The 24,645-nt window shown below is 43.9% G+C and overlaps 3 protein-coding genes across 3 annotated transcripts; 1 reads left to right on the top strand and 2 right to left on the bottom strand.

Annotated features, from left to right (window-relative positions):
• Positions 1 to 603: 603 nt before the first annotated feature.
• Positions 604 to 10,339, bottom strand: LOC124352529 (histone-lysine N-methyltransferase trithorax-like). Its single transcript, XM_046802050.1, has 18 exons — positions 9,996 to 10,339; positions 9,313 to 9,853; positions 9,005 to 9,242; positions 8,745 to 8,945; positions 8,486 to 8,674; positions 8,095 to 8,405; positions 7,795 to 8,015; positions 7,633 to 7,717; positions 7,225 to 7,407; positions 7,092 to 7,161; positions 6,759 to 6,993; positions 6,121 to 6,696; positions 5,749 to 6,051; positions 5,023 to 5,671; positions 4,402 to 4,954; positions 1,729 to 4,327; positions 1,485 to 1,664; positions 604 to 1,378 (listed from the first exon to the last, which is right to left on the bottom strand). The coding sequence occupies exons 1-18, from the start codon at positions 10,161 to 10,163 to the stop codon at positions 1,205 to 1,207; spliced, it is 7,476 nt and encodes a 2,491-aa protein (XP_046658006.1). The 5' UTR covers positions 10,164 to 10,339; the 3' UTR covers positions 604 to 1,204.
• A 5,050-nt stretch (positions 10,340 to 15,389) lies between these two features.
• Positions 15,390 to 17,119, top strand: LOC124352532 (post-GPI attachment to proteins factor 4-like). The gene is made up of 2 exons (XM_046802054.1): positions 15,390 to 15,703; positions 15,781 to 17,119. The coding sequence occupies exon 2, from the start codon at positions 15,791 to 15,793 to the stop codon at positions 16,919 to 16,921; it is 1,131 nt and encodes a 376-aa protein (XP_046658010.1). The 5' UTR covers positions 15,390 to 15,703; positions 15,781 to 15,790; the 3' UTR covers positions 16,922 to 17,119.
• A 128-nt stretch (positions 17,120 to 17,247) lies between these two features.
• Positions 17,248 to 24,592, bottom strand: LOC124352533 (cell division control protein 42 homolog). Its single transcript, XM_046802055.1, has 5 exons — positions 23,983 to 24,592; positions 23,464 to 23,522; positions 19,308 to 19,411; positions 19,073 to 19,157; positions 17,248 to 18,950 (listed from the first exon to the last, which is right to left on the bottom strand). Exons 1-5 carry the CDS (start codon positions 24,197 to 24,199, stop codon positions 18,459 to 18,461), a joined length of 957 nt encoding a protein of 318 aa, XP_046658011.1. The 5' UTR covers positions 24,200 to 24,592; the 3' UTR covers positions 17,248 to 18,458.
• Between the last annotated feature and the right edge of the window lie 53 nt (positions 24,593 to 24,645).

The raw sequence follows: 24,645 nt of genomic DNA, 5'->3' as shown, positions 1-24,645 counted from the left end.
TTTTAAAAAGGACACCAATCAATTTATTTTTTCTTAAAACTAAATCTATAAAGCTGATTTTTTTGTTGAGTTTGGTAAGATACAGATATTAAATCAAAATAAAATACTTCGCTACAGAGTTTTGAGAAAGAAAAAAAAATTACAAAATAATAACGGGTTCAAACAATTGAAACAAAGCACACGATTTGAAATGAAAAGAATTCGCATTGTTTTCAGCAAAAGAAAAAAGTGGGTATTATGCTGATTTGTGATGATTTTTTAACTATCGAGCACAGATAGATAATTAAAGCGACAGAATGATGATAGAGTGAATGAGGCTGCGCGTGTCTTTTTTTTTGTTTTTTAAGAAATAAGGCTTCACGAAAATTGTGACGCTGTTTTACAAAACTACTAAGATCACTTTCCATTTCATTCTCACTGCAGAAAGAAGAAAAATAAACAGAATAAAAATTTCTATCCCCACCCTAATCACCTTGAATGTGAGCACACTTTCCCTACAAATTTTCAGCATACATACAATCACATCAAATTTCTTTCTTTCCACTTCTAATATCACAATTAGCCCGGAATTTCTAATATAAAAAAGGCTGTGAGTTTTTTTGTTTTTCTTTTTTGTTTTTCTTCGTTTCGTGCACACACACTTTAATGAGAGGGTGGGGAGACAGAGAGAGATAAGAATTTCATATTGGATGTCACAGTTTTTCATTCTTGTCGCACACATTTCCTTTCGGTTCCACACATGAACCCATTTTGAATCGAACAATCATCCATTATGATTATCAATTCAAATTGGGCTCCACCGGTATGAACCTGAATCCGAAAGAAACAAGCGATATATACAAGTAATAAAAGCTGTCAAAAAAGTTCGTTCGTTTTAACGTTTAAAAAAATGCTTTTTTCTTCTATGTGGGAGGATTAGATACTATTTTTGAAAAAAAAAGGGAAGAAGTAGAAAAGCAGAGAGAGGGAGAGGACACAAACGCGTTTTGCATTTCTTTTCGGTTGAAACGAGAGAGAGAGAGAGAACGATAAGAGATAAAGCCATAAGAGAAATCGCTTCCGACTCGTTTCTTTCTTATTCTGCCCCCTCAATCTCTCTCTCTCTGGTTGATCAAAAGGACGCCGCCGCACACATAGCACTTAGAGCTGCCATCTAGGGGTCGAGACCGACCGAGTTGGTGCTACGGTTCAGCGGGCACGACGATCAGTTAAGGTATTTCCGGCACTTGCGCGAGCCACAGGTGCACCGAATCTTGACGTCTTCCAGTGGGAATTTGTAGTCGTACGTCAACTCTTCTCCGCGAAGGATTCGCCGCAAGGCAAAGATTATGATGTGCTTCTTGCCAAATATGTCCACAATTCTAGAGTAGCAGTTCGGCTGGAGAATCATAAAAGAAAAATGCACAAAAGAAAAGTTTTTGAAGTGTTAGAAAGGATTAAGCAGGTTCTCCCTTTTTAACGAGATGAAATATGGCCACACATACCTCGCAAGAGTGATTGATGAACCGGGCCGCATTCCCGTGAACTGTGGCGTCGACCACCGTTTGCTCGTCAATTCGGAACATGTAGCAGCCCATTCCTTTAGCCTCATATTCTTTCTCCCGTTTATCGCAAAGCACAGAACGAATGACCTGTCCAGCATACTCGACTACCATCTCACCACACTGTAAATCCCAACAGGCAAGTTAAATTAAAATGTAAGGGCAAAATGAACTTTTTCTTTCCTACCTCAATGTCTCGTTTGCAGAATAAGCCTCGACCATGAATGTGCGAACGGTAAACGCCAACGGAATTCTTGGCTACTTGGCGCAGATGTTTGAAGCGGACAGTCATCGGTAACAGCTCGAAATTAGTGACCCGACGTCCGGTCGCCTGAGTTCCTTCTGGATCGACTACTGATCTGACAGATAACTGTGGTCTGGGACGATATTGGGAGGCCAACCAGCCAAACATGTCGTAGGGAACTCTGCCATTAAAAGGAGCTGCTCGGACGCAACCGAACATGGACCCCGTAATCAATTTCTCGGCTGATTCGCGATCTCTGTGAGCGCGATAGCGAAAAGTGTAGTCGGGGAAACAATCGGCATTGGGTAGCTGCTCCAGTAAATTGATGATGGCATGGTGGTGTAAGCCAGTCAGATGGAGATTACGATCTTCGACACTTTTCAAACAGCCGTTGTAAAGCGGCTCCATCTTGAACGCCAATCTGGCATCCTGGACAGCATCCAACAGCTTTTGCCAAACGGTCGAAAGGGAATTCGACTGGGCGTAGAAACCGTCGTCTGAAACGAGTTCGTAAAGGATGTGAGCTTCTTTCTTCTTCCTAATTTCCGGTTCGGCTTGGGGCTGAGGCTGTGCTTCTTCCGTCGACAGAGTTGAGTCGATGATCGGCCAAGAGACGGATTCAACATCCATGTCCGATGGGAGAATTGGCGGTTCCGAAGAAGCCGGTGGAGTTGCAAAAACATCGCTGATATCAGCAAGCTTGTCGGATATTTCTGGCACTGCTGCTTCGGTCAATCTAGAGGCTACCATCTCCACCATTTCTTCGGTAATGGAAAGCCTTTCTTGTTCGTCGGACGACGCTTTCAAGTGGAAGGTGCGAGTTGCCTTATCAGGTGCGCTAGGATGGGCCACCACCTTTAGCTGCTGGACAATCGACGGTTGATCATCTTTCTCCTCATTTCCCACGGGTGTAATGGTGCGAGAGGGTTTCTTACCACCCATAGCCGAACGGTAGCTATAGGTCGGTTTGGGAGGCTTACCCTCCGTAATCGAGTCAACCAATCCCTCTTCTAAGGTGTTATTGTTCAGAGGAATGTCGGATTTCTTTTCTTCCTCTTTCAATACTTCCACTCTTGTATTTTCCGGCTTGGTATTTTCTTGAGGCCTGGGAGAATCTTGTTTTGGAACCGTTTCTTTAGGTTCCACAACACTCTTCACTGGAGTCGTTTCACTAGCTGCCTTGGGGGACGTATTCTTCTTCACCACAATTGGACTTGGCTCCTTGGCTACTGCTGGAGATAACTGGATAGTCGCAATGGCTGGGGATAATTGCGGAGCAGATTGTAGCGATACCGAGGGCAAGTTGAATGACAGTACAGGCTGCTGAGGAAGGATAACGATCTGATTAGCAGGTTCCCATGCCTGTAACGGTTGACTCTGCAACAGAGTAGACAGATTTGGAACGGTAGTGTAATTGGTAACACTCATATTAGTCGTCATGATCCCCAAAGACGACAGCAGGTGTGACGGTACTGCTCCCAAGTACTGCACCATGGGGCTTGACGTATGGTGAGTCAAGGTTAAACCGGATGAGGACAATGTGGGAACAGAGCAAGAATTGGCTTGAACGAATGTGTGCTCCATTGACGATGGCATGATGATGTAATGATGTTGAGATACAGTTATTGGAGGCTGTGAGATGAAGCCACACTGCAAAGTTGAACTGGATGGATTGAGTTCCGGCCGTGTGACGTACAATACTGGCGGAGGAGGAGACTGCAGCGCCATCTGATAGGCTGCTGGTATCGGTGATGGAGCTGGGACGGTAAAACGAACGTTCTGCGGAGGAGCGGGAGGATGAGGCTGTCGGATCGCCAACGTTCTAGGAGGAATGACGCTGACATTCGGTCGGAATTTCCGTTTTTGGTAGCGAGATTTGACGTTTCCTTGAGTTTTGGAAGGCGTTGGTTGACTAACAGATGCAGAGGGTTTGGGACCGCATTCCGTGGGTTCGGCGGGCTTGGCTTGTGAGGATGAGTTGACAACAGGAACTTGAATTAGATCATGTTCTGGCTGAGGCTCAATAACCTCTGCCACATGATCCAATGGTTCTTCTTTAGGCTGAAATTGAATAGGGATCGGTATGTGAGCATCGGGTTCCACTGGTTCGAGTTTCGGTTTCACTGGGATGATGTCTTCTTCACTTTCCTCCTCGCTGCCACTACTACTACTCAGCATTTCAACGCAACTCTCCACGTGCTTGTTGAAGCTCTGCAGCGTACGGTAGGATCGTCGGCAGCGACGGCATTTCACTGGGTGCTCATCGATTATGTTTTCTTGTTTGACAACAACTGCTTTCTCAGGTTCCGTATCAGAAGAATCGCCTGCTCCGTCCAGCTGGAGAATGTTACCTGGCGAGCCTTTCCGACGCCAAGGTACGTCAGCGTTCACCTTTTTTATGGTGGCATTGGGAGAAAGTGGCGAGACTTTGATGCTGGCCAATAGATTGTTACTGGCGACGCTATTCCATTCAGACTCGTTGCCATTCCAATCTAAATTCATTGGTCTTTCTGCAGACGGAATACTGGTCGATTTGACAGTCCTGTAAAATGACAAAATGAATTGAGTTATTGAACAGAATTTCATTAAAAAGTCTTTCATTATCTATGCACTCACGTTGATTTTGTTGTTTCTTTATTTTTACGATTTTGTAACCGCATCTTTTTCCATTGCGTGTAACTAAGACGCCTGTTTCTTAAGTTCCGCTTAGGAGGAGTGTTGACTTCAGGCGATTGTGGATAATTGTTGCTCGACTGATTACGTGAATCGTCGACCGAGGCACCAGATGTTGTAGGCTTGGGAAGAGCTGTGTCTGATTCTATGTCGAGCGAAGCCAACAAGGCTGAATCCAGGAAGATGACGGCGTGTTCTGGATCGGCCAACCATGCTTCGAGGGCGTTGTCCTCAGTAGGACTGGGTGACACTTCACCGGCGTCGGAATAAAATCCGGAATCTCTCAACTCGTTGGGTGTGCTCATTGACACACTGGCATTAGGTCCACCCTCCAACTCTTGCTCGAAATTGGCATCTTCCAACACCATGTGGATTAATTCGCGATCGTCCTGAGTATCCAGTTCGGCCAAATTCAAGCCCGATTCCGCCATGATGACATCATCTTCCTCGTGACTCACAGTGACGTTTGTTTCCAAATCTTTGCCGTCAACTGAGCCTAAAATAGAAAGCAAGAAAAAATACATTCGTTACTGTTCGCAAGATGATTAGAAATATTAAACTTACTCGGAACATAAATCGTCCTCAATGTGTAGGAAACAACTTTCCACGGTTCTTTGACAGACCAGTATCTTCTTTGACATTCGAAACCGACGGGTGTCAGCTGGTTCGATCCACCCGAAACGTCAGTTCGTAGCTGCCCAATAGATGAGATGGCGAGAGATCCAATAACAATTCGAATATCACGAGGAGCAACTGGTTTGATCCTTTTCGATTCAGCACCAAGGTCGACATAGACGCAGCGAGCCACTTCAAAGCTTGGCGGATGAGGTACGAGGTTTTTATTGGCCTGCTCTTTCGCATGATGGCGACAAATGAGGCGCTTACCCTCCAACAGGGTCACTTCCGTTTCTGGTTGTAGTGAACACGGGAAATGCAAAGAAACTTGGCAACCACGAACACAACAATTGACTGTTGCTCCTTTGGCATTACAGTGTTTGCAGCGGGAACCGCTACCCCTGGCCAGAGCGTCGAAAACATTTTGCAGCGCTCCATCCACTTCTTCAAAAACTTCGTTGGACCATAGTGCACAGTTGATGTGACACCAAATATCACTGCCACAGTACAACAGACGGCCTTCGGCAGCTGTTGCGCCTTCGCCTCGTCCGTGACACAATGCGCACAGACGGCTGTCGGATTCCGCATCGTATTCCACCTGACATTAGGAGATAACAGATCATCAATCACGCAATTACAACACTTGAAATATATATTATTTAATTAATAAAATACCTTGGCTGTGACGGAGATTTTTGGTCGGAGAACTTTTTGTTGTTGTTTAGATTCCATCCAGGACACGACGGAAAGAATGTTGGATTCTGTCATGCTTAGCTTGTCAGATATAGCAATTTTCCAGTTTTTCTCTGGGCAGCAAAGACTACAGATGTATTCAATGCTTTTCGTATTGCAAAGCAAGCGAAAATCTTCGCCAGAAAGTTCTTCGCATTCTGCATGGACCCACGTTCCACAGCAGTTGCACTCCATCTTCATCTGGTGACTCGTATGGCATTTGAAGCACAAGGGACAGAATTTCTCCTGCGAAATATTTCAAAACGAACGATTAAAGGTATGCGAATGGAATTCAAAAGGTTAAGAGTTGCTAACCTCAACAAGGGAACAGGCGAAGCACTGCCATTTGTCTCTCCGTTTCCTCTTACTGGATGGATGTGCTGGCCCGAGGCAAGACCAGTGATAGGCATGCGAACAACTGGAACAGATCATCCGTTCTCCTGAACTGGAACAGCAAATTTGGCACACGACGCAATTCAAACAGATCCAAGGTGTTCCAGCAGCGTTCGTGATGACAGAAATGGCCGCCTCGCCCTTCTCAACAACGGAACGAGATTCGATTCCGTCGTCCAGAATTCGACCAGCCACCGCTTCCCTGTCCCAGTGATGACAATCGGGGCGAACGGAAACTGACAGAGGAGCGCTGTCGGCCACACAAAACGGATGAAACGATTCACAGCAACTGGAACAGCAGACTAGTTCATTTCTTCCTGCGCTTCCGCACAGGTAACACAAAGGTGATGTCATGCCAAGACGAGAGCAACACATGGCAAATCCTTGATCCCACACACGATCCGCATCGTAGTGCTCCCAAAGATCCGGCAACAGTACACCCTTCGGTGAAGGCTTCGCTGCTTTACGCCCTGCCGAACTGGACGTCATACTACGAAACTACAATGATAAGAAAGGGGTTAATATAATAGGCCAGAATTAAATCATAGTTGTGACATTACTTGAGAATTTTTAGTTCGGCAGAGATCCTGCTGTTGCCAAGCCCGAACAGCAGATGTCATGAGTCCGACACGTTGGTTGGAGCTCAATTTGACGTCATCGCGAAAGGTGACGCGAGATCGCTCCCCCAGAGAAGTGGTTAGAGGCATGGCCGGGGAGCTCAAAGAGTTTTTTCGGTCCGTTGACCGAGGAAGTTTGGAAGAATTTTTAACGGCACCAGGTCCGTTAGCCAGTGTCCTGCAATAACCCATTAAAACGTTTGTAATTTTTTTTCCCCCCGTGAGTAAACAGTCCAGAGGTAAAAATAGAACGGGAAACGAGATGATACAACTTACGGCACAATGTCGAAAGCGGTGGGTTTGAGAGGCCCCGTTTCCGGCAAAGAACAGCAATCGCATGGCAAATCTGAAAAAAAAAAAAGTTGATTCATTAGAATATTATTTGGCCATTTATTTAGAATTTCCATACCCGACTGCTTGGAGGTCGAGCGGTCAGAATCTTCATCTTCAAAGGTCGCCCGAGGTTGCGCGCGGGCGACTATCGCGCTTCGACAAACGTGTTTTACCCTGGGTCCTGACTGGATTTCCGTTGCCGAGCCTCCACTACCACTGCCGCTCTTCTCTCTGGTTCTAGAACCAGGACAATGTTCAGCTGAGAAAAAGCAACGTGTTGCAAATTACGCCCACTCAAGTTTTTTTTTTTTTTTTAATGGCTAAGGCAAGGTGTGGGGCTCGTTGGACAGAATACATTCGTCTCTCGTATTGTTTATTTTAGTAGTAGGTCGGAATTGATGACTGCGGATTGTTCAGTTCCAGGTAAAGGTAGGTGGGTACTAGCAGTCGTGATGTTATAAACATACGCGCGAACACTGTTTACCTTTTTTCGAAGCAGTGTTGGGTTTCTTCTTTATTTTAGGAGCAGCCGGGGCCGGGGCCGGGGGCAAAGCAGATGGAGCAGGCACCTATTAAACATAACAAAACAAAAAATTCCGTTGCAATAACAAGATGAAACTGATTTAGAAACCCAGGCAAATATTACATTTGGAGTTGAGGAAGAGTTTGACTTCATCCGGATCATTTGTCCCCGATTCGGAGCCCAGTGAATGACGGTTGGGCGGTCTACTGCTAACGGAATCGCGTCCTGCATGGAAGATGGAAGCAGCTTGCGCAGATCATCGTGGTCGGCCTCACGCATCTGAAATCCCGTGAGGGCTAGTTTCAGCCAGCAGGCTTTGCAGCGGGCCGTCATCACTTCGCCATCTTGACAGAAGAAACAAAAGCAAAAACGATCAAACGATTAGAGGGGATTCCATTTCCATTAAATGAGGCATTGGTATACTTGGCTTGTCTTCCGTGGGGAAGTTGGTGGTCCACCGATGAACCGGAGGATTTATACAAGCCCCATTCCCAACGGAGCACTTGACAGGCACCCTGGCGCGAAGCACGCGCGAGATGAACTTTCGACAAGGTTCGCAACTGAATGTACCAAACTTGCGCGCTTGCAGAATAAAAGAGTAGCGACGGACGGCACCACAGACACCGCAAACGACTGTGCCCGGAATTCCTTTAGTGTCGCTCTGCTCCATCACAAACGCGCATCCCAAAGGATTGGTGACGGTAGTATCACTTGCCTTTTGAATGCAGTTGGGTCTGTAGTAGTAGAATAAAACATTTTAAAAGGTTAAACATCAGATAGGGGGATTGTCTTTAATGAGATTATATCGTTATACTTGGCTGGCGGAGGATTGCGAACTTTAGGCAACTTTGTCGGTTCCTTGGGGAGAGATGGGACTCTGGGCACTGGGTTCGTTGCAGTTTTAAGTACAAGCTGAGCTGGTCGAAGAATTGATGCAGAACTGGGTTGAACCACTTTGGGTGATTCAACCGGTTCCGTCTTCGGCTCTACCAACTGCTGCAACCTAATAACAATAGATACAAAATGGTTTTCACACAACTTTCCTGACATTGATTGACATATCTCAAGCATACCTAGAGGGTTGTCTCAGTTGTTTTAGTAGTTTTTGATTCAACTGCAGGCGAGCTTTACGTAGAATTATCTTACTCTTTCGGGCACTACTGCTGCTACTACTGTTGCTGCTCATCCTCCTACGCTTGTAAAAGACATCTTCATCAGAGGATGATGAAGACACTGACACCGAGCTGGCACGACTTTCTTGGATCTCCGGTTTACTGCAAGAAAACACTCAATAGAGTAAAGCCAACAATATGAATTCGAGAGAAATTTGTACCTTTCCAATGGAACTGCAGTTTCAGTCTTGACATCCACAAGCTGTAGTCTAGATTCCCATTGTTTCCGTAAAAGCTGTTGAATCTTGTCTCTCAATTTCTCGGCCTTGTCTACCTCTCCACTCGGACTACGTTTCCTTCGATTTTTCTTCTTTTCTACAGTTGCCAGCTTAGGATCCACTACTTCGGTTGTCATGATTGTAGTGTACCTCTCAATTTCCCTTTTGATTCGATTTTTCTCTGTTGGCAAATCAAAGATATTTGTTTTGAATATGTATTACACAAAATTAAAGAAAAATATTGTTATTACCTTGGTCTGCACTTTCCTCTCCAACTGCACACTGGGTTTTGTTTGAAACAATCGGTCGAGATTTGCGACATTTCTCGTTTTCTTCACTCGAATCTCTTCTTCCATTTCTGTCTTCTTCTAGAGCTGCTTTTGCAGCAGCAACAATCTTGTGAGAGGGCACAGCTTTCAAAGGCTGAACTTGTTTTGATGACTTTTCTTGTTGCTTTCTGTCAAGCCGACTGCCGTCCACCAACTTCAGATTTTGCTGAGCACAATTCAAATCACCGCTTGTTCGATTCACTGTGGGGGTTCTATCAGGTAACACCTCCAAACTTTGCTTTGGAGCTAATCGTGGCTGATTTTGACTGAGCACAATTGGTAAACCAGACACATTCACAACAACATTTGACGGTAACTCGCTGGTGGCATTCTGCGAAATAATGTCTGGAGGTTTTCGTTTCTCTGCTTGACACTTTCCCAGAGCTTTATTCCGTGTGATTCCAGGTTGGGAGTGAGGTTTGAAGACGTCACCAACTTTTTCGAAACCGATGAAATCATCATCCTGTAATGAAACAATCAATGTTAATTTAATTGTGCTGGACTAGAACGAGAACGCGGCCAAGGTTACGAGAGTGTCTCGCAGTGTTACATTACAAGGCCAATGGTGTAAGAATACAGGAAGCAAAAGGGCGGGAGCGATCTACCTCTTCGTCAGCTGCGAAATGTTGATGGAACAATTTCAAACCATAAGCTGCCTGTTGTGCTGCGAATCTTGAAGGATCACTGGCACTTCCATTACCGTTCGAACTGACTCTCAAACGAGTAATTTGAGACGTTTTAGGAGGTTTACCTGGAAACTTGGCTTTCGCCATATTGACATTTCGACGCGTTTTGTTGCACTAGACTTTCCACTTCCCCTTCTGCCCTTGGTATGGTTGCCTTAGCTACGTTCTTTGTGTTTCACTGCGAGCCTAGCAGACTGCTGCAGACGCTTGTTCCAACCAACGCGTTAGCGCCAAAAAACCCCCAGCGTGTGTGTTAGTGCATGGTGTGTGTGTGTTAACCATTGAAAAAGGTAATAGAAAAAAAGAAAAAAAAAAAAGAGAAAGGGACACACACATTGAATAAAGGGCGCTCGGGGACTATTCAATCACCCCTATTTGATACTCGTTGGGGTTCTAACCATCTGCCATTTCCATGCATATCAATTGGTTCCGTTTGAGAGTAGCCGGGAAAAATTCCAATTTCCAACAATGATATTATTATTTTTCCCCTTTTTTTTTGTCAATCAAATCGAAATGCGTTACATCTGCGTTCGTACTAGTCGTCCGTCAACATCAAAGATGGCGCTAAAGCCGCCATTTTTCAAAAATTACAAAAAGATAGCTAGACTATTCAAAATAAAATAAAGAAATACGAATTTTGTTGTTGGCAGCGTACGTGGTTGGTTCATTCAGCGTACCTTATTTTTGTTGTATTTTATCTTCGTTGCATTGTAATGCGAAAGAAAATGACCAACGGTCGGGTACAGACATGGTTTAGCAATTCATGAGTTTCCGCAACGGTCGATGCGTCTTCACTTGAACGGAAAAATAGACAATGAAAAAGCCAAAATTATTTGAATATTAAGAATAAAGTATTATTCAACTATACAAACAAAGCTGCAAAAAAAAAAGAGAGGATGAGTTTCCTCCCGTCAGACCCGTCCAACTCGGCAATTTGTCAGAAATCCAAACGCTGAAGAAGAAACCCCCTCAACTATACGAAAATATTTTTTTGGTTTTTTGTTGGATATATTTATTATTATTATTTTGTTTTTTGCGGCTGTCGTACTGCCACCACGTAACACGCAGTCGTAAATCTACACGATGCGTGCAACCTGTTCACTCTTCACTGCTGTTCAGTGGGTGGGTGCGGGAGTTTCAGATTGCCGTTGTTGTTGTTTTTTCTTTTCGTTCTTTTTATCCCGAAAATAATAATGTTTAAAAAAAAAAGAATGCGTCAGTGTCGGATGCCACTCCTTTCGGTTTCGTGTAGTATATTCTCTCTGCACAAAATGTTTTATTTTATTTCTTTCAGCTCTTTTGTATTTTGTATTTTTACGCGTGACCAGACTTTTTGCTTCTTCGTGAATATTATGCAGTGATGTCCGGCTGTTGGCCAAAAAAACAAAATTTCGACAACTAAAAGACGAAATTTGTGAACAACAATGGCGTCATCGACAAAATGGCGTTCTAACCTTTTTTCTTTTTAAACTTTTTATTATTTTTACGGCCGATTTGGCACGCTAAAGACGAGTAGAGATGCGGGATTTCTTTTTTATCTTTTACATAGAAAAGAAAAAATTTCTTGTCGCTTTTCCAAACTATTCCCGGACGGCACAACATAACAACAACATTTTTCCCCCGGTTGTCTTTTTTGTGTCTCATTTTTTAACTCCCGCATAGCGACAAAGCATGTTGCCGGCTGCTATACACACTCGACTATCGACTTTGAATTTGAAAATTTTCCCGCTCTACAAACCTCTCTCTCTCTCTCAAAAGTCCACAGGCGAGAAGAAAGGATGTGTTGATTTTTGTCACGCTCATTCCTTGATGTGTCTGATGATGACGCAAAAATGCACCGCGCCAAAAAGTTTAAGGTCCTTCACGATCTCTTTGAACAAGTACCCAAGCACTCACGGGCATTAAAATTTAAAAAAATCGTGTCTTATTCTGAAGAACAACCATCTCCTCCAGCCATGTAAAAATTACACTCGCCGAGATGAAGGAAGGAAAAAACAGCATTGCGAAATGCAAACGAGTATATATATAAGATAAAAAAGATTTGGATGGACTCGGGCCATTTTCTTTTCTATTCGTCGTCGTCGTGTTCCGCGCCCACCTTTTTTTTTTCATTCTTATTATATTCTGTTTTTCCTTTTTCTTTTATTTTTGTTGTTGGCGCATAAATATATATCATAGCCCTGCCGGCTAAACGCTCTCCTGCCCGCTTGGATTCGTTCCACCTAAAAAAAAGCTTTTATTTAAAATAAAAAGTTTTTTTGTTGTTATTTTCCTTTATTTATGCAATTGATACGCGCAGCTGAAGTTGAAAGAAGATGGAAAGAAACAATTTATGTCCAGTTCTTTTTTTTTTTTTGTTTACTTGTTTTTATTTATATCTCCCGATTTTTGATATGCTAATGAAAGGTGCACACAAATCCAGATCGAAGAATGTGCAGCCATCTAGCGACAATTTCATTCCGTCGATTGCCAATGACACACAATTCAATGGGGGAATTATAAAAGAAACTCCCACGTCTGATCAGTCAGACCCAACAAAGCAACAGACACACATTTATACAATGACGACGAGGAATTTTGTATTTTTTCCCACATTGGAAACCCAAAACCGGAACTAATGACTTTCTAGTAGCTGCTGCCACACCCATCACTGTGTGGGATTCCTGCTGTGCTGTGTGTATATCTCTATACGAGTACTCAAAAGGGAGGATGTGACATCATCATCACGAGGCTACCAGAAACTGATTCTTTTGTATGTGTCAAAACACAATGAGATGAAATAAACAAAACCGTTGGACTCTAAACACCCCCGAAATGGTTTTCGGTGAAAATAAATTCACTCCCGGATATTGTGGAATGGCGATAACCATTTGGCATTTGGCGCTGCGTCATGATAATAATCCCCCTAACAAAAAGGAAAAAAAGGAGAAGCTCTTCTTCTTCTTATTGTACATAATTTTATGCGTAGGACGAGCCGATGCTGGTAAATTGAATTTGATGTCTGGCGCGGCGGATTTCGAGCAACGTGCCGTGAATAAATGCAAAAACGATCGAAACATAAAAATGATGGAGCCCCCGCCGGAATAAGAGCGAAGACAAGCTGACGGAAGAGCAGATCAATGATCTTGACACAAAGCCCCCCCCCCCCCTCACCACCCCGCACCACCCCAGAAGAAGAAAAAGGCAACTCAAGTAAACTCTAAATATACTGATGATCTTCCACTTGAGAAGGGACAATGTGCTTTCCTATCATCAGAAATAAGAAGAAGAAAAAAGGACGAACCCAACTCCAAAGGGACCATGTCTCTACCCATCATCAATCCTTAATGCTGTACACTGCTGGATGTGAGTATACACCGAGTGATCTGAGCTCACGCGTTTTTTTTCTCTTCTTCTTCTTCTATCTAGCGTCGGCGTGAGTCTAAACCGGAAAGAGCAAGAACCTCTTGTCTTATTCTCTCTCTCTTGTAAAGCAGTTTTCTGCAGGGACCATCACAGCTGTTGATTGGAAACCGTCTTTCACACACACACACACAAGGGGGGGCCTCGTGCACAATAATGGTTGGTACACGGGCCCTGATAACGACAGCCCATTATTTCACCCCCTCTGAGCTAGAGCTATAAGAGAGAGATGAGAGCTGCTTTTACCCTTTCGCCTTTCTTCTTCTGCGGGAATGACTAACTATAGAGATGTGATTGTGTATTCGGCGCAAGCTTATCGCCCATTTTTCGAAAAGTTTTGTAAGATGAGTTGCATTCATTTTCCCTCCATTCTATCTTGTTTAGAAGTCGGCAAGTGCGTCATCATCTTCTCCGTCGGCTCCTTATTGTGAATGAAAAGTTTGAAGGAGCTCCATTGGCTCAGAGGCTAATGGATTTTCTCTCTAGCTCTCCCACGGGCGGAAAGCAAGACGGGGAAAAAATGCCTTCCATTACACGACAGGTCAATATTGAGGCACATCAATCGGCGTATTGAGCAAAGAACGACAGCTGCTGTAGTTACATAGGAGCCAGCAGCAGCTATAAGGAGCTCATATCTAATAATATATTATACCCCATATAGATGAAAGGAGCAGCGAACCTGTTTGTCTTCATTTTTCTTAATGGATCTCAAAAATCATCCAAAAATCATCTGGTCATTCATGTTTGAGTCAAATATGGAAATTTAACTTTTCGGCATGTTTAAAAAAAGCTTTAAACAAACTCTCCCCACGAGATTGTCATCACCTTTTTGAAAAAAATACAAAAGAAATTTCGAGACCAAATTCGGCGGAATGTTGTAACATATCAAAGCTGCAACATAACGGCTTCTGCGCCAAAGAATTCCCTCGATACATAATATGCGCGTCTGCTATAAATACAAAAGGATAAAGCTAGAAAAAAAGAACATTCCATTCATTAGAGATACTGTTTGTTTTTTGTGTGTGTGTTCCAGCCGCCGCTTGTATGCTGGATATCCGCTGCGCAGGTCAAGAATCGGCTGCATCTGCTCACGGCAGGTGTTGCGTCGGGCTCCCAAAGAAATACAACAGACACACACACACACACAAATAAAGAGGACACATGTGTGTGTCTGAACGCTCGGCTGAATTGAAATCTCCAATCTGATATTCGAGTTGACTTTTTCCAGGGTAAAAATTTAGTTGAATAAAAGACAAGAGAAAGTTGAGAGGATGACGTCGGCTAATAATTATGGAGTGAAAGAGGGAGGACAGTCATTAGTCACGCTCGGTCTCTCGATCCGGCCGGACTGATGGATGAACCTGAGCGCCGACCAGGGGGCAGCCGATCAAGATGTTATAGATTGGACGACCAAAGGGAAAAAGAGAGACGAATATAATGAAGCCAAAAATGTATTACCCTTCCAAAAAGAAGTCAAAATAAAAAGGCCATCCAAATCCAAAATGGAAGGTGGGATTACATCATTTGACGTGTTGATGGTAACGGATCGAGATGAACACGGACGCGTTGGCATTTTTGAATATTATCAGCCAGCAGAGAATCAAATCAAAAAGTCAACCAATTCGCATTTTGCTTGAGAGCAGTGCGGAAATGGAGACGTCGTGTGACGACGACGACGCTGTCGTCTATTTCGGTCCGCTGCTCTGACCTACAACTACACACTGGCCGTTGCTTGTATCCACAGTCTCGACAAATGTCTGTCTGCCCTACTACGAAAAAAACCTAATCGGGCTCTTATGTGTGCTCTGTGTAAAACAAGCGGAAACTTCAATTTCCTCGTTTGTCATTGAACGAAAAGAGAAAAAGAAACTCCGAGTCGCATTCAAACAGATGCGGCTATAATCGTTTTGAAAGAAATTTATTAACAAATTTCAAATCAAAATCAAACCGCATCATCCGTCGACACCCTAAAAATATCTCCCGTCCTGCTTTTGCGCCGTTTTTCGGTTACCAAGTCACTAGACTTGCCAGGTCAACAACTTTGTCGTGTTGTTTCGGTTTCAAAAATAAGATTTGCTCCGGGTTGTTCTAATCAGTTTCACGGACGAGATAAGGATCTTTTGTCTGTGTATAGTTATTATCTCTCCCACTCATTCCCGCTGTGTGGTGTACGCGTGTAGTGTTGGCCACTGGGCGTCCAGCTCGACTCGTCTCCTTCCATTACGGTAATTACAATCAGAATTAATCAGATTTAACACCCTTCCCGGTTTGATTGATTGAGCGTCCGAGTTTCATATCCCAGCGCGGGCGAGATGAGATATGAAGGAGTCGGATTGACGGTCGTTTTCGTCCTAACCTTTTCGGTCGGGCTGCCCGTCTTGTGCGGCACGTGGCCCTATTCCGCCTACTATCGAGGGGAGGGAGTAGGTTCATCATCATCATCAGCCAACGACGATGATTCATCGGCGCTCGCCTATTTGTCCCAAATGGAAACGGCCCAGCAGCAGCCAGAAGAAGAAGACGGACGACGGCCGTTTCTCTTGGTGACAATCGTGACCGTTAGACGGGAGGGCCAATTCTATTTGAGTCGAGTTGTCGCCCGTCTCCATCAGTTGTTATCCAAATACAACAATGAGCAGCACGCCGGAAATGACGACGCATTCGTCATCCGGGCCATGATATGCAACGTCAATGACGACCCCCAACTCCACCGAGAGGCTCTCCACTTGCAGAGGATCTTTCCGCTCGTCCAGCGCCGGGACCAGTTGCCCGTCGCAATTCATAATCTGATGGACAAGGAAAAAGAAGATTACATCTTTTGTTTGAACGCCAGTCGCTCGGCCGACTACATTCTCATCTTGGAAGATGACGCCGTCCCGCTGGATGACCTCCTGCCCGTCACGCGTCGTTTCATCGACTATTTCAACCAACAGCGTTCAAGACGCCGGGCGGATTTCTTCTACGTCAAACTCTACCACCCCGAACGATTGCAAAATTACTTGCAGCCGGAGCCGTGGCGGATCGCTGAATGGCTGGCCGTCTCCGTCCTGTCCGTCTATCTCCTTCAAGTCGTTTTCGGTTTCCGTCTGAGGCGACACTCGTTCTGGCTCGTCTATTTCATGGCCCTGATCGAGTGTCTCGGCCGTCCGCACTTGCTCCAGCTCAAGCGCTGGATGTTGGCCCGTCTGGTGGCCGATCCGGCGGCTGGCTACCATTTGCTGCAGGCCACCGAGTGCTGCACGCCGGCCATGCTCTTCTCCAACGCTTCGGCCGCGACGGCCTCGGCTTTCTTGTCGTCCATCACCTGTCGCAAAGGCTACGCCAAAGACACGGCCCTCTACCTCCACTCGCGCCAATCCGGCGGCCGTCTCCAATCGTTTGTCGTCGAGCCGAATCTAGTCCAACACATTGGCCGAGTTTCAACCCTCCGCCGCAACCATTAATAATGTCCCGATGCCTTTGAAAATTAGCATTTCCTGTTGTGCCTTGTTGAACTCAATCAAAAAAAGATGAATCATGTAATTTTTCTTGTATTTTTGTTTGGTTTTTTTTTTCCTTGAATAGATGATATCAAAACACCTAACCAAGCAGAGACACAAAAGGAAAAGAAACTTTTTTGAATTGGTGGAAAATAAAGGAAAAGGAAATAAAAACTATGATGGCAACATGGGGGCAAACCAATCAACACAATTCGTTTGTTTTTAGTTGGATGTGTGTGTGTGTGTGCGGATTAAGTACGTCACTTTTCAACACGTAAATTTTTCAAAAAAAAAAAGAAACTGTCTGGCTAAAGATAACGGGGGGTGGATATAAGAGAGAAGAAGAAGAGGGGTCAGAGTGTGAACATTTTTAAAAGTGTGAGCTATAAGGGAAAACAGGAGAAAAGAAATAACAGCGGATGCGTGTATCACTTGGAAATTCTATAGTAGACACAATTGTCTAAAAGGGAGAGGAAAAGGACTGTACACACAATCAAGAAGTTCAACGGTCACAAATGAAACACTAAACACACGACGAACCACGTTGACAACAATGGCGGCCAAACAGAGAAAAATGTACAAACTTTTTATTTAATAGACAGCCGACTGTGTTTTCAAATCATCGCGCCAAAATCAATCGCGGAATATGCACAATATTTAATACAATTGTGGGTAGTAGTAGTAGTAGTAGTAGGGTGTGTGTATATAGACATATATATACTCAAATAACACAAAAAAAAGCCAAAAAGTAAAATGAACAATTTTTTTCTTTTCAAAAAAAAAAAGTATGGCGCCTGTTTACTTACTCCCCTTTTCGGGTGTCCTCTCCCGCAGAGAAGCGACGTTATGTTTTTCTCTCTCACGCTATAAATCCCATAAGGGTAGGCAAATCCCTCCCCTCCACCCAATCTATATACACACACACACACACTCTCTTTCGTTCTTTCTTTCTTTCTTCTTATGGTTCGGTCTTTCTCACGGGTCCGGCCTGCAATATTTGTGGACAACCAAAAAACGCGCTCACAACAAACAAATCTCACACACAATGTACACACACACACACATAGGGAGCCTTTTTTTTCTATTCCTATCTCCCCCCCCCCCCCTTGTAGCACAGTGTGAAAAAAGAGAAAAAATCGCCCGATAATCAAATATATATTAAATGGAGGACATTGTGTGTTGGAACCAATCGATTAACGTCATCATTTTTTACTCTCAATGGATCGCTCCTGTCCAACTTCTTTCTCTTTTTCTTTCTTTTTTTGAGTATTAACCGAATGTTCATTCAAGCAGCGAAGCCGTTAAGAGTTTGTGTGTTGAATAATGGCCGATGGTAAACGGGGGGTAAAATCACAGTCCAGTCGAAATCAACAAAATTTCAACAAAATTCAAATTAAATTTGAAAAAAAAAAAAATAACCAACAAACGATGGGGGAGGGTATAGGGGCGCGTGTTGTGTTTGTGGAATCACTTAACTCATCATCGGCCGGAGTTTGAATCTTCACGCCGTTGCGCAACAGCAGTGACAGCAGAAAAGTCGTTTCCATAGCGACGGTCTCTTGTTGGGGTTCTTCTTCTTGCCGTTGGGTTGCTGTTTAGTCGTCGTCGTCGTATTGGAAGTGGACGACGAAGAATTGGACGACGAGCTGATGTTGTTGTCGGCCATTTTGCTGCGTCTCAGCGAGCAGCGCAACAGCAGACCGCCGCGCTCCGTCGACCCGCTCGATTGAGACAGCCGCCAATTGTCACGCAGGGAATTGAGGAGCCGGTTGCCCGTCCGAGATCGGCCGGAAGAGGAAGCCGCCGTCAAGCGTCGCAGGTCGTCGTTGCTCGACAGCGCCGCCACGATGGCCTCGTCGAAAACTTCCTTCAAGTTGCGTTGAGTCAGAGCCGAAGATTCGACATAAGTCCGGGCCCCGAGTCGGTCGGCCAGCCGGATGGCCTCCAGCTCGCCGACCGGTTTTTCACCGTAGCGAGCCAGTTCAATCAGCACCTGGTTGAGAGAGAGAGAGAGAGAGCATAAAAACATTTTATTTATTTATTCCAGTTGGGGGGAAAGTTGGGGATTGACACGAAATGATTTTAAAATCAACAGGAAATGAGAGAAAGACTCACTTTGACATCGGATCTTAGGTCGGCCTGAGTCCCGACGAGGATGACCGGCGTGTCGGGCGAATGACGACGGATTTCCGGCAACCACCTGGACCGAATCCAAGATTGAAACAAAAAAAAAAAAGAATTAGAAAAATAAAATTAAATTAAAAAAAACAAGTTTTTTTGGTTGAAACGTGATTCTCCAACCATCAGGTGGAATGACGTCTTTCTCTTTCTCGTCCATTTTGATTTTTACCTGGAGGCGACGTTGGCGAAAGAAGCGGGCGAGACGACGCTAAAGCAGACCACGTAGACATCCGTGCTGTCGTAGCAAAGCGTCCGTAGGTTATCGAAATCATCCTGGGCAGAAGAGAAAGAAAAGAAAAATATTAAGGACACGATCCCGTTATTGTTGTTATCTATCCACTAGAGAGATTTTCACCGCTATTTATTCTATGACTAACGCGACAGCGTCAACTTCAATATTATTCTCATCCCTGTGTGTGTCTCTCACATCAACCCTCCGTTTTTATAACAGACGGTTGTTGTATCTTTATAACATTTTATCTCGTCACGTCACTGTGTGGTTTTAACGCGTTCGCGTCTAATAGAGATATAATTCAACAACAATTGCATTATATAAAAATCGCTAGACAACATCGGGCCCAAAAAAAGAGAAGATGGTAATATAATGAAAGAGATAGGTGAGATTGCATCTAAAATAGAGACCGGACGTCGGGGGGAGAGCGAATGAATCTCGACATGAATATTATTGCGTCGTGGATTAAGGTCAAAACACACACACAAATCTCGGCTCATTGCTATAAAGAGCCCTAAGGCGACAGCCATAATGAAAGCCCCTTCATGTTCCCTTTTTTATTTTGAGGAGAGAGTTAACTACTAAACGGAAATGGCACGAAAAAGTTAACCCAGTCGGCTTTAAAGAGCGACAGGTGTCGTTGATTTTGAATTTCAAATTTTTACAACCCCCCACGAAAAAATGAATTGATCTATTCACAAAAAAGAAATGTGAGAAAATGGCGCAATAAAATAAGATTAAAAGAGTGGCCGTGAGACGTTTGCGACATTTTCGATTTCCTCACGAAAAAAAAAAATAAAATAAAAAAAAAGGGTGACGACAAATATTGTCGACACCAATTGGATTAGACTTTTACGTCAACTGGCCCAGTTACGACTGTCGTAGGCTCTTTTTATAAGTACATTTAAGCGCGCTCTCTTCGTGAGCGATTCCCAATGTTGTGTCAAAATACCCCCGGGGGTTAGGAATTTAAAATAAAACACACGAATAAAATTGATGTGTAACATTCCCGAAGAGGGAAAGAAAAGGCTGGTGTCCTTGTCCAAATAGATTTTTCGTTTTCAACACACACGGGAGAAAAAAAAAGAGAAAAACCAGAGGGGGGAGGAATATGAAATGAGAGCGCTAACAAATATAATAAGACAGCTGAAGGTTCTTTTTTTCTGGAAAAAAATAGATAAATGTTGTTACTATTATAGATAACTAGCCTTCCCCTTTTTAAAAAAGAAAAAGTTTTTCAACGTGTGTGGTCGTGAAAAAGAAACACACGCTCGTCGTCGTCGTCTTCAGAGTCGTCCTGTTATTACGACTTTGGTTACTCATCGGCCCCCACTTCACTCCACTGGGGTTTCTCCTCAGTTGGTTGAACGACTGGAATGTCCACCATCTTTTTATTTTCGACCAAAAAATTGTGGCAAACAACAACGGAACCTCTCTCTCTCTCTTTAAAAACAAAAAAATCATCGAAAGGCTAATCACGAACTCACGAGGGAAAAAGCTGCAACAACATCTGGAAACGGTGTGTTGTGTCGCACGACTGGGTTCTAACGCCGCAACTTACAGTGTCAATCTCATTCATCTGTGCGACTTGATTAAGAGAAAACAAGAGAGAGAGAGAGTAGTAGCTTTTCCACCAGAGGATTAGAGGGGAGAGAGATCTTATTGTTGTTGTTTGTCTTGATTATCTTTCTAGTCCAGACGTCCTTTCATCGTTGTTGGGTGTCTCTGTTCTTCTTCTTTCTTTGGTTGTCCTGGACTTTTTCTTCCATCCGGCGACATACTTGTGTGTGTGTGTGCTGCCCCCCGTGTGTTTCCGCATGGATGGGGTCATAAAAGGCACTTTAGTCCCCTTTATCTCGACTCGGAATTAACAAGATGGGGACTTTTCTTTTTATGTAGTTTTCCTCATTTTTCCATCGGGGGCCATGCCACTCCGAAAATGTAATACACGGAAATTCGGTGACCGTGACGCAGATATTTCCCAAAAAAAAAAGTTGAAACATTTTCATATTTCTTTTTGTTTTGTTATAAGTTGCTCGAGTTTGTTCATTTTTGTTCGGCCATAAAATAAAAAGCAATTGTCGTATTTTCTAAAAATATATCTCTCTCTCATAAAAATGGGGCTAATCAAAGTTAAAGGCGAGCGTGAAGCATAACGAACTTGTCTATATTTTTCTTGAAAAAATAAAAAAAAGGGAGAGAGAGAGAGTGGCTGAGAGCTCAAGCTGAGAGCCACCATTGAGCGTGACGTCAATCCCCCCGTGTTGTTTGTATCTATCGTCGGGGGCTGTGCTGAATTGCCAATCGGGGGCCGTTATCAGGGCGACGGTTGGACACACACAGCAGTCACGAATAAACTTTGAATCATTGGACATTTATCGGATTTTAAAAGATTACAACAGGAAAAGTTAAGGCCGTTTTTATATTTTTTTTTAAATAACCGTCGTTTTCTCTCTCGGGTTACGCAACTTTGGCAAAAATTTAAAAAAATCGCCAAGGAGTGGCGTGATTCCATAGATAGGCACAGACCTGTGTGTGCCAACACCTGCCTTTTTTTCGTTTCCTTTTAACCTTTCTCTCTCTCTTTGGTAAAAAACGAAAGAAGATATGGAAAACATGAAAAAGTGGGTCGGCCGGGGTCAAAAAGTCCCTCAATGGGAGACAGCTAGGAAGGTCGTCGATACATTTTGGGAGTTTCCAGTTGGTTTTTTTTTCTTTTCTTTTCTGGCACCGAAAAGATTAGAAAAACGTCCTCGAAGCGACAACGATATACTCTTACTGGATTTTTTAAGCGTGGGAAAGAGGTCGCTCAGTGGTTATATTCCGATGATTATTATATTATTTCATCCCCCCATCCACCTTTTGGAAAAGAAAACGGAAAGCGATTGTTTGGTAACCGCATATGTTGTTGTGTTGTTGGTAACCATGGGATCTTCGCACAGGGACTTTGTGTACAACATTATCCTCTCTCTTTCTCGGTTCTTTATTTGGAAGTCGGCGGCACATTAACATGAAATCTACACACGTGGATTTGACGTGACGTCACCGACGTGACTCACACCTCTGCGCGATGAATTGGAACACGAGAAGGAAAATCGAAATTTCGACACGAGTGAAAAGTGAGAGAGAGAGGATTTTTATTTTTTTAAAAATGGTTTTCAGTTAAGGTCAACGCGCTATGCGCACAAAGGATGAGGGGAGGTTCCCAGTTGTTTCATTTTTTTGATGGACTTTTGAACGCTCTCGGGTTATTTTCTAAAAGAAAAAAAAAAAACCAGGGGGTTACTACTATCTCTTTTTTCTCTCTCTCTTGGTTGAGCGCATCCATCCTTCCACCTTCCAGCGATTCACCACCTGCCCCCCTCTGGCCCCGCTCACCTTTTGTTGCCCGCCTCTTCTTTCTCCAGGGCTTTTTTTCTTCTTCTTCTTCTTATCAAGCCGCTTCGAAACCTTTCTCTCATCTTTTTCTAAAAAATATATATCTATAAGAAAAAGGTTCTTTTTCTTCTTGTTTTTCTTCCTGTATATATATTTCCATTAGCTCCGCAGGGCCCCATACTATCAACATCATTGACAAAAGGGTCCTTCCTTCCAAGGGCAAATTTTGGACAAGGTTATTAGACATACGCCGTGTGTTTCTCTACTCTCCCGACCGCCCAGTTAAAAACTATAGACTCTCGGGTAGACCAGCAGCAGCAGCAGCTGCGCCAGCCCTTTTTCACGCACACACACAACAAAGGAGCCGTGCGCTCACTACAGGGGCGCCCGAACGCAACTTCCTCCGCGGCCAACGTCCGCCACTACCACCCCCTACTAACGCGTAATCAAAAGTCGGCAGGAGCGAGAGAGGCAAATAGTAGCACAGCATCCGCATTAAGGTCACCTCAATTAAATGCCTTGAGCACAAGTAATAGTCAGTCTAGTAGGGTCTCCCAAGGTAAAAACACGCACACGCGTATTCGTGAAAAATTTCAATGCGAATCCACGAACAAGAATTCTTATAACGAAATTAATCACGAAAGAAAGAAAAACGAGTCTGATAATTTAGTTACAGGGAGGAAAAAGTAGTATTAATGTCATCATTTTTTTTTACCTGGCCGGCAGTATCGCAGAGTTGTAGCAGTATCGGCTGGTTATCCACATTGACTACCACTGGAAAATAAAATAAATAAGAGAAAAAAACCAGTTTAGGAAGGAATTAATGTCAGATTTTTATCTTTTTGCCCTGTCGGTTCGATTTAATGATTTCCAAAAGTTACTAGGAAGTTGATCTTTCTCTCGAGATTGTTTTTTTTTTCTTTCCCCTTTGTTAGTTAGGTAAGGTTAATTATTATTTCCAAAGGGGATATATAATCGAGTTCCGTGTCTATTATAGGCGGTCCACTGCCACCTTGCACGATGCAAATCGACTCAATCAAGGCCCGGTAAAAAATCGAATAAATTCAGAGCACTGTTTCAAGAAATTTGAAACAATGTTCATTGTTGTTGATTGTTACTGGCACTTTCAAGTTTGGAAAGAAACAAGCCTTGGGTAAGGAAAATTACACACGATATGGCCTTGGGACATAAAGCTAGACAGAGGTTGTTGTTGTTGTTGCTGATGATGGCTCACCGTTGTAGTTGTCGAAAGCAGTCGGTATATATTCTGTCGGATAGCCGTTAGTTGTGTAACTGACAATCAAGCTAGTTTTGCCCACAGCTCCATCGCCAACCAGTACGCATTTGATCCGACCGCTGTTGTTGTTGCTGTTGCTGCTGCCAGTGCTGTTGTTGGCTGATGGCATCTCGCCGTAGGAATTCTGCAACTGCTCACGCAACAAGGGAGGCATCTCATTTGTCTCCCCCGAACTTTGGTACTACACACACGAAAGAACTTCGCGCTGTAGCCAAAAAGAATGTGTGTGTGTGTGCAGATGAGATTCGAACGGGTATCGATGTGGATCGTGCCGATTCGCTAACAAGTGAAAAGCGCACGACCACGGCTCAAATTCGCCAGCGTTCTCTGAAACTGGCCTCAATCTCCTCTAATAAACACGATCTTCTCCTCTTGCTTTCACTGGTTTCCCTTTTCAACACAACTGCAAAGTGATCGAATCACGTCAATTACACTCAACCACAAACAACACACACGCACCGTTTAGAAGGAAAAAGAGAGAGAGCGCGATGGTGTCTAGCACACCGGACAGTTCCGACCAATTCCACTTCGATACACTGACTGAACGCCATCCCTAATGATGGAGTCTAGTTTATATACCCGAGACAGTGGCACCTCTGG

The sequence above is a fragment of the Daphnia pulicaria genome, chromosome 8, assembly GCF_021234035.1.
Source record: "Daphnia pulicaria isolate SC F1-1A chromosome 8, SC_F0-13Bv2, whole genome shotgun sequence".
Taxonomy (NCBI): domain Eukaryota; kingdom Metazoa; phylum Arthropoda; class Branchiopoda; order Diplostraca; family Daphniidae; genus Daphnia; species Daphnia pulicaria.
The sequence above is the reverse complement of the archived record's forward strand: the minus strand, read 5'-3'. Positions and strand labels throughout refer to the sequence as shown.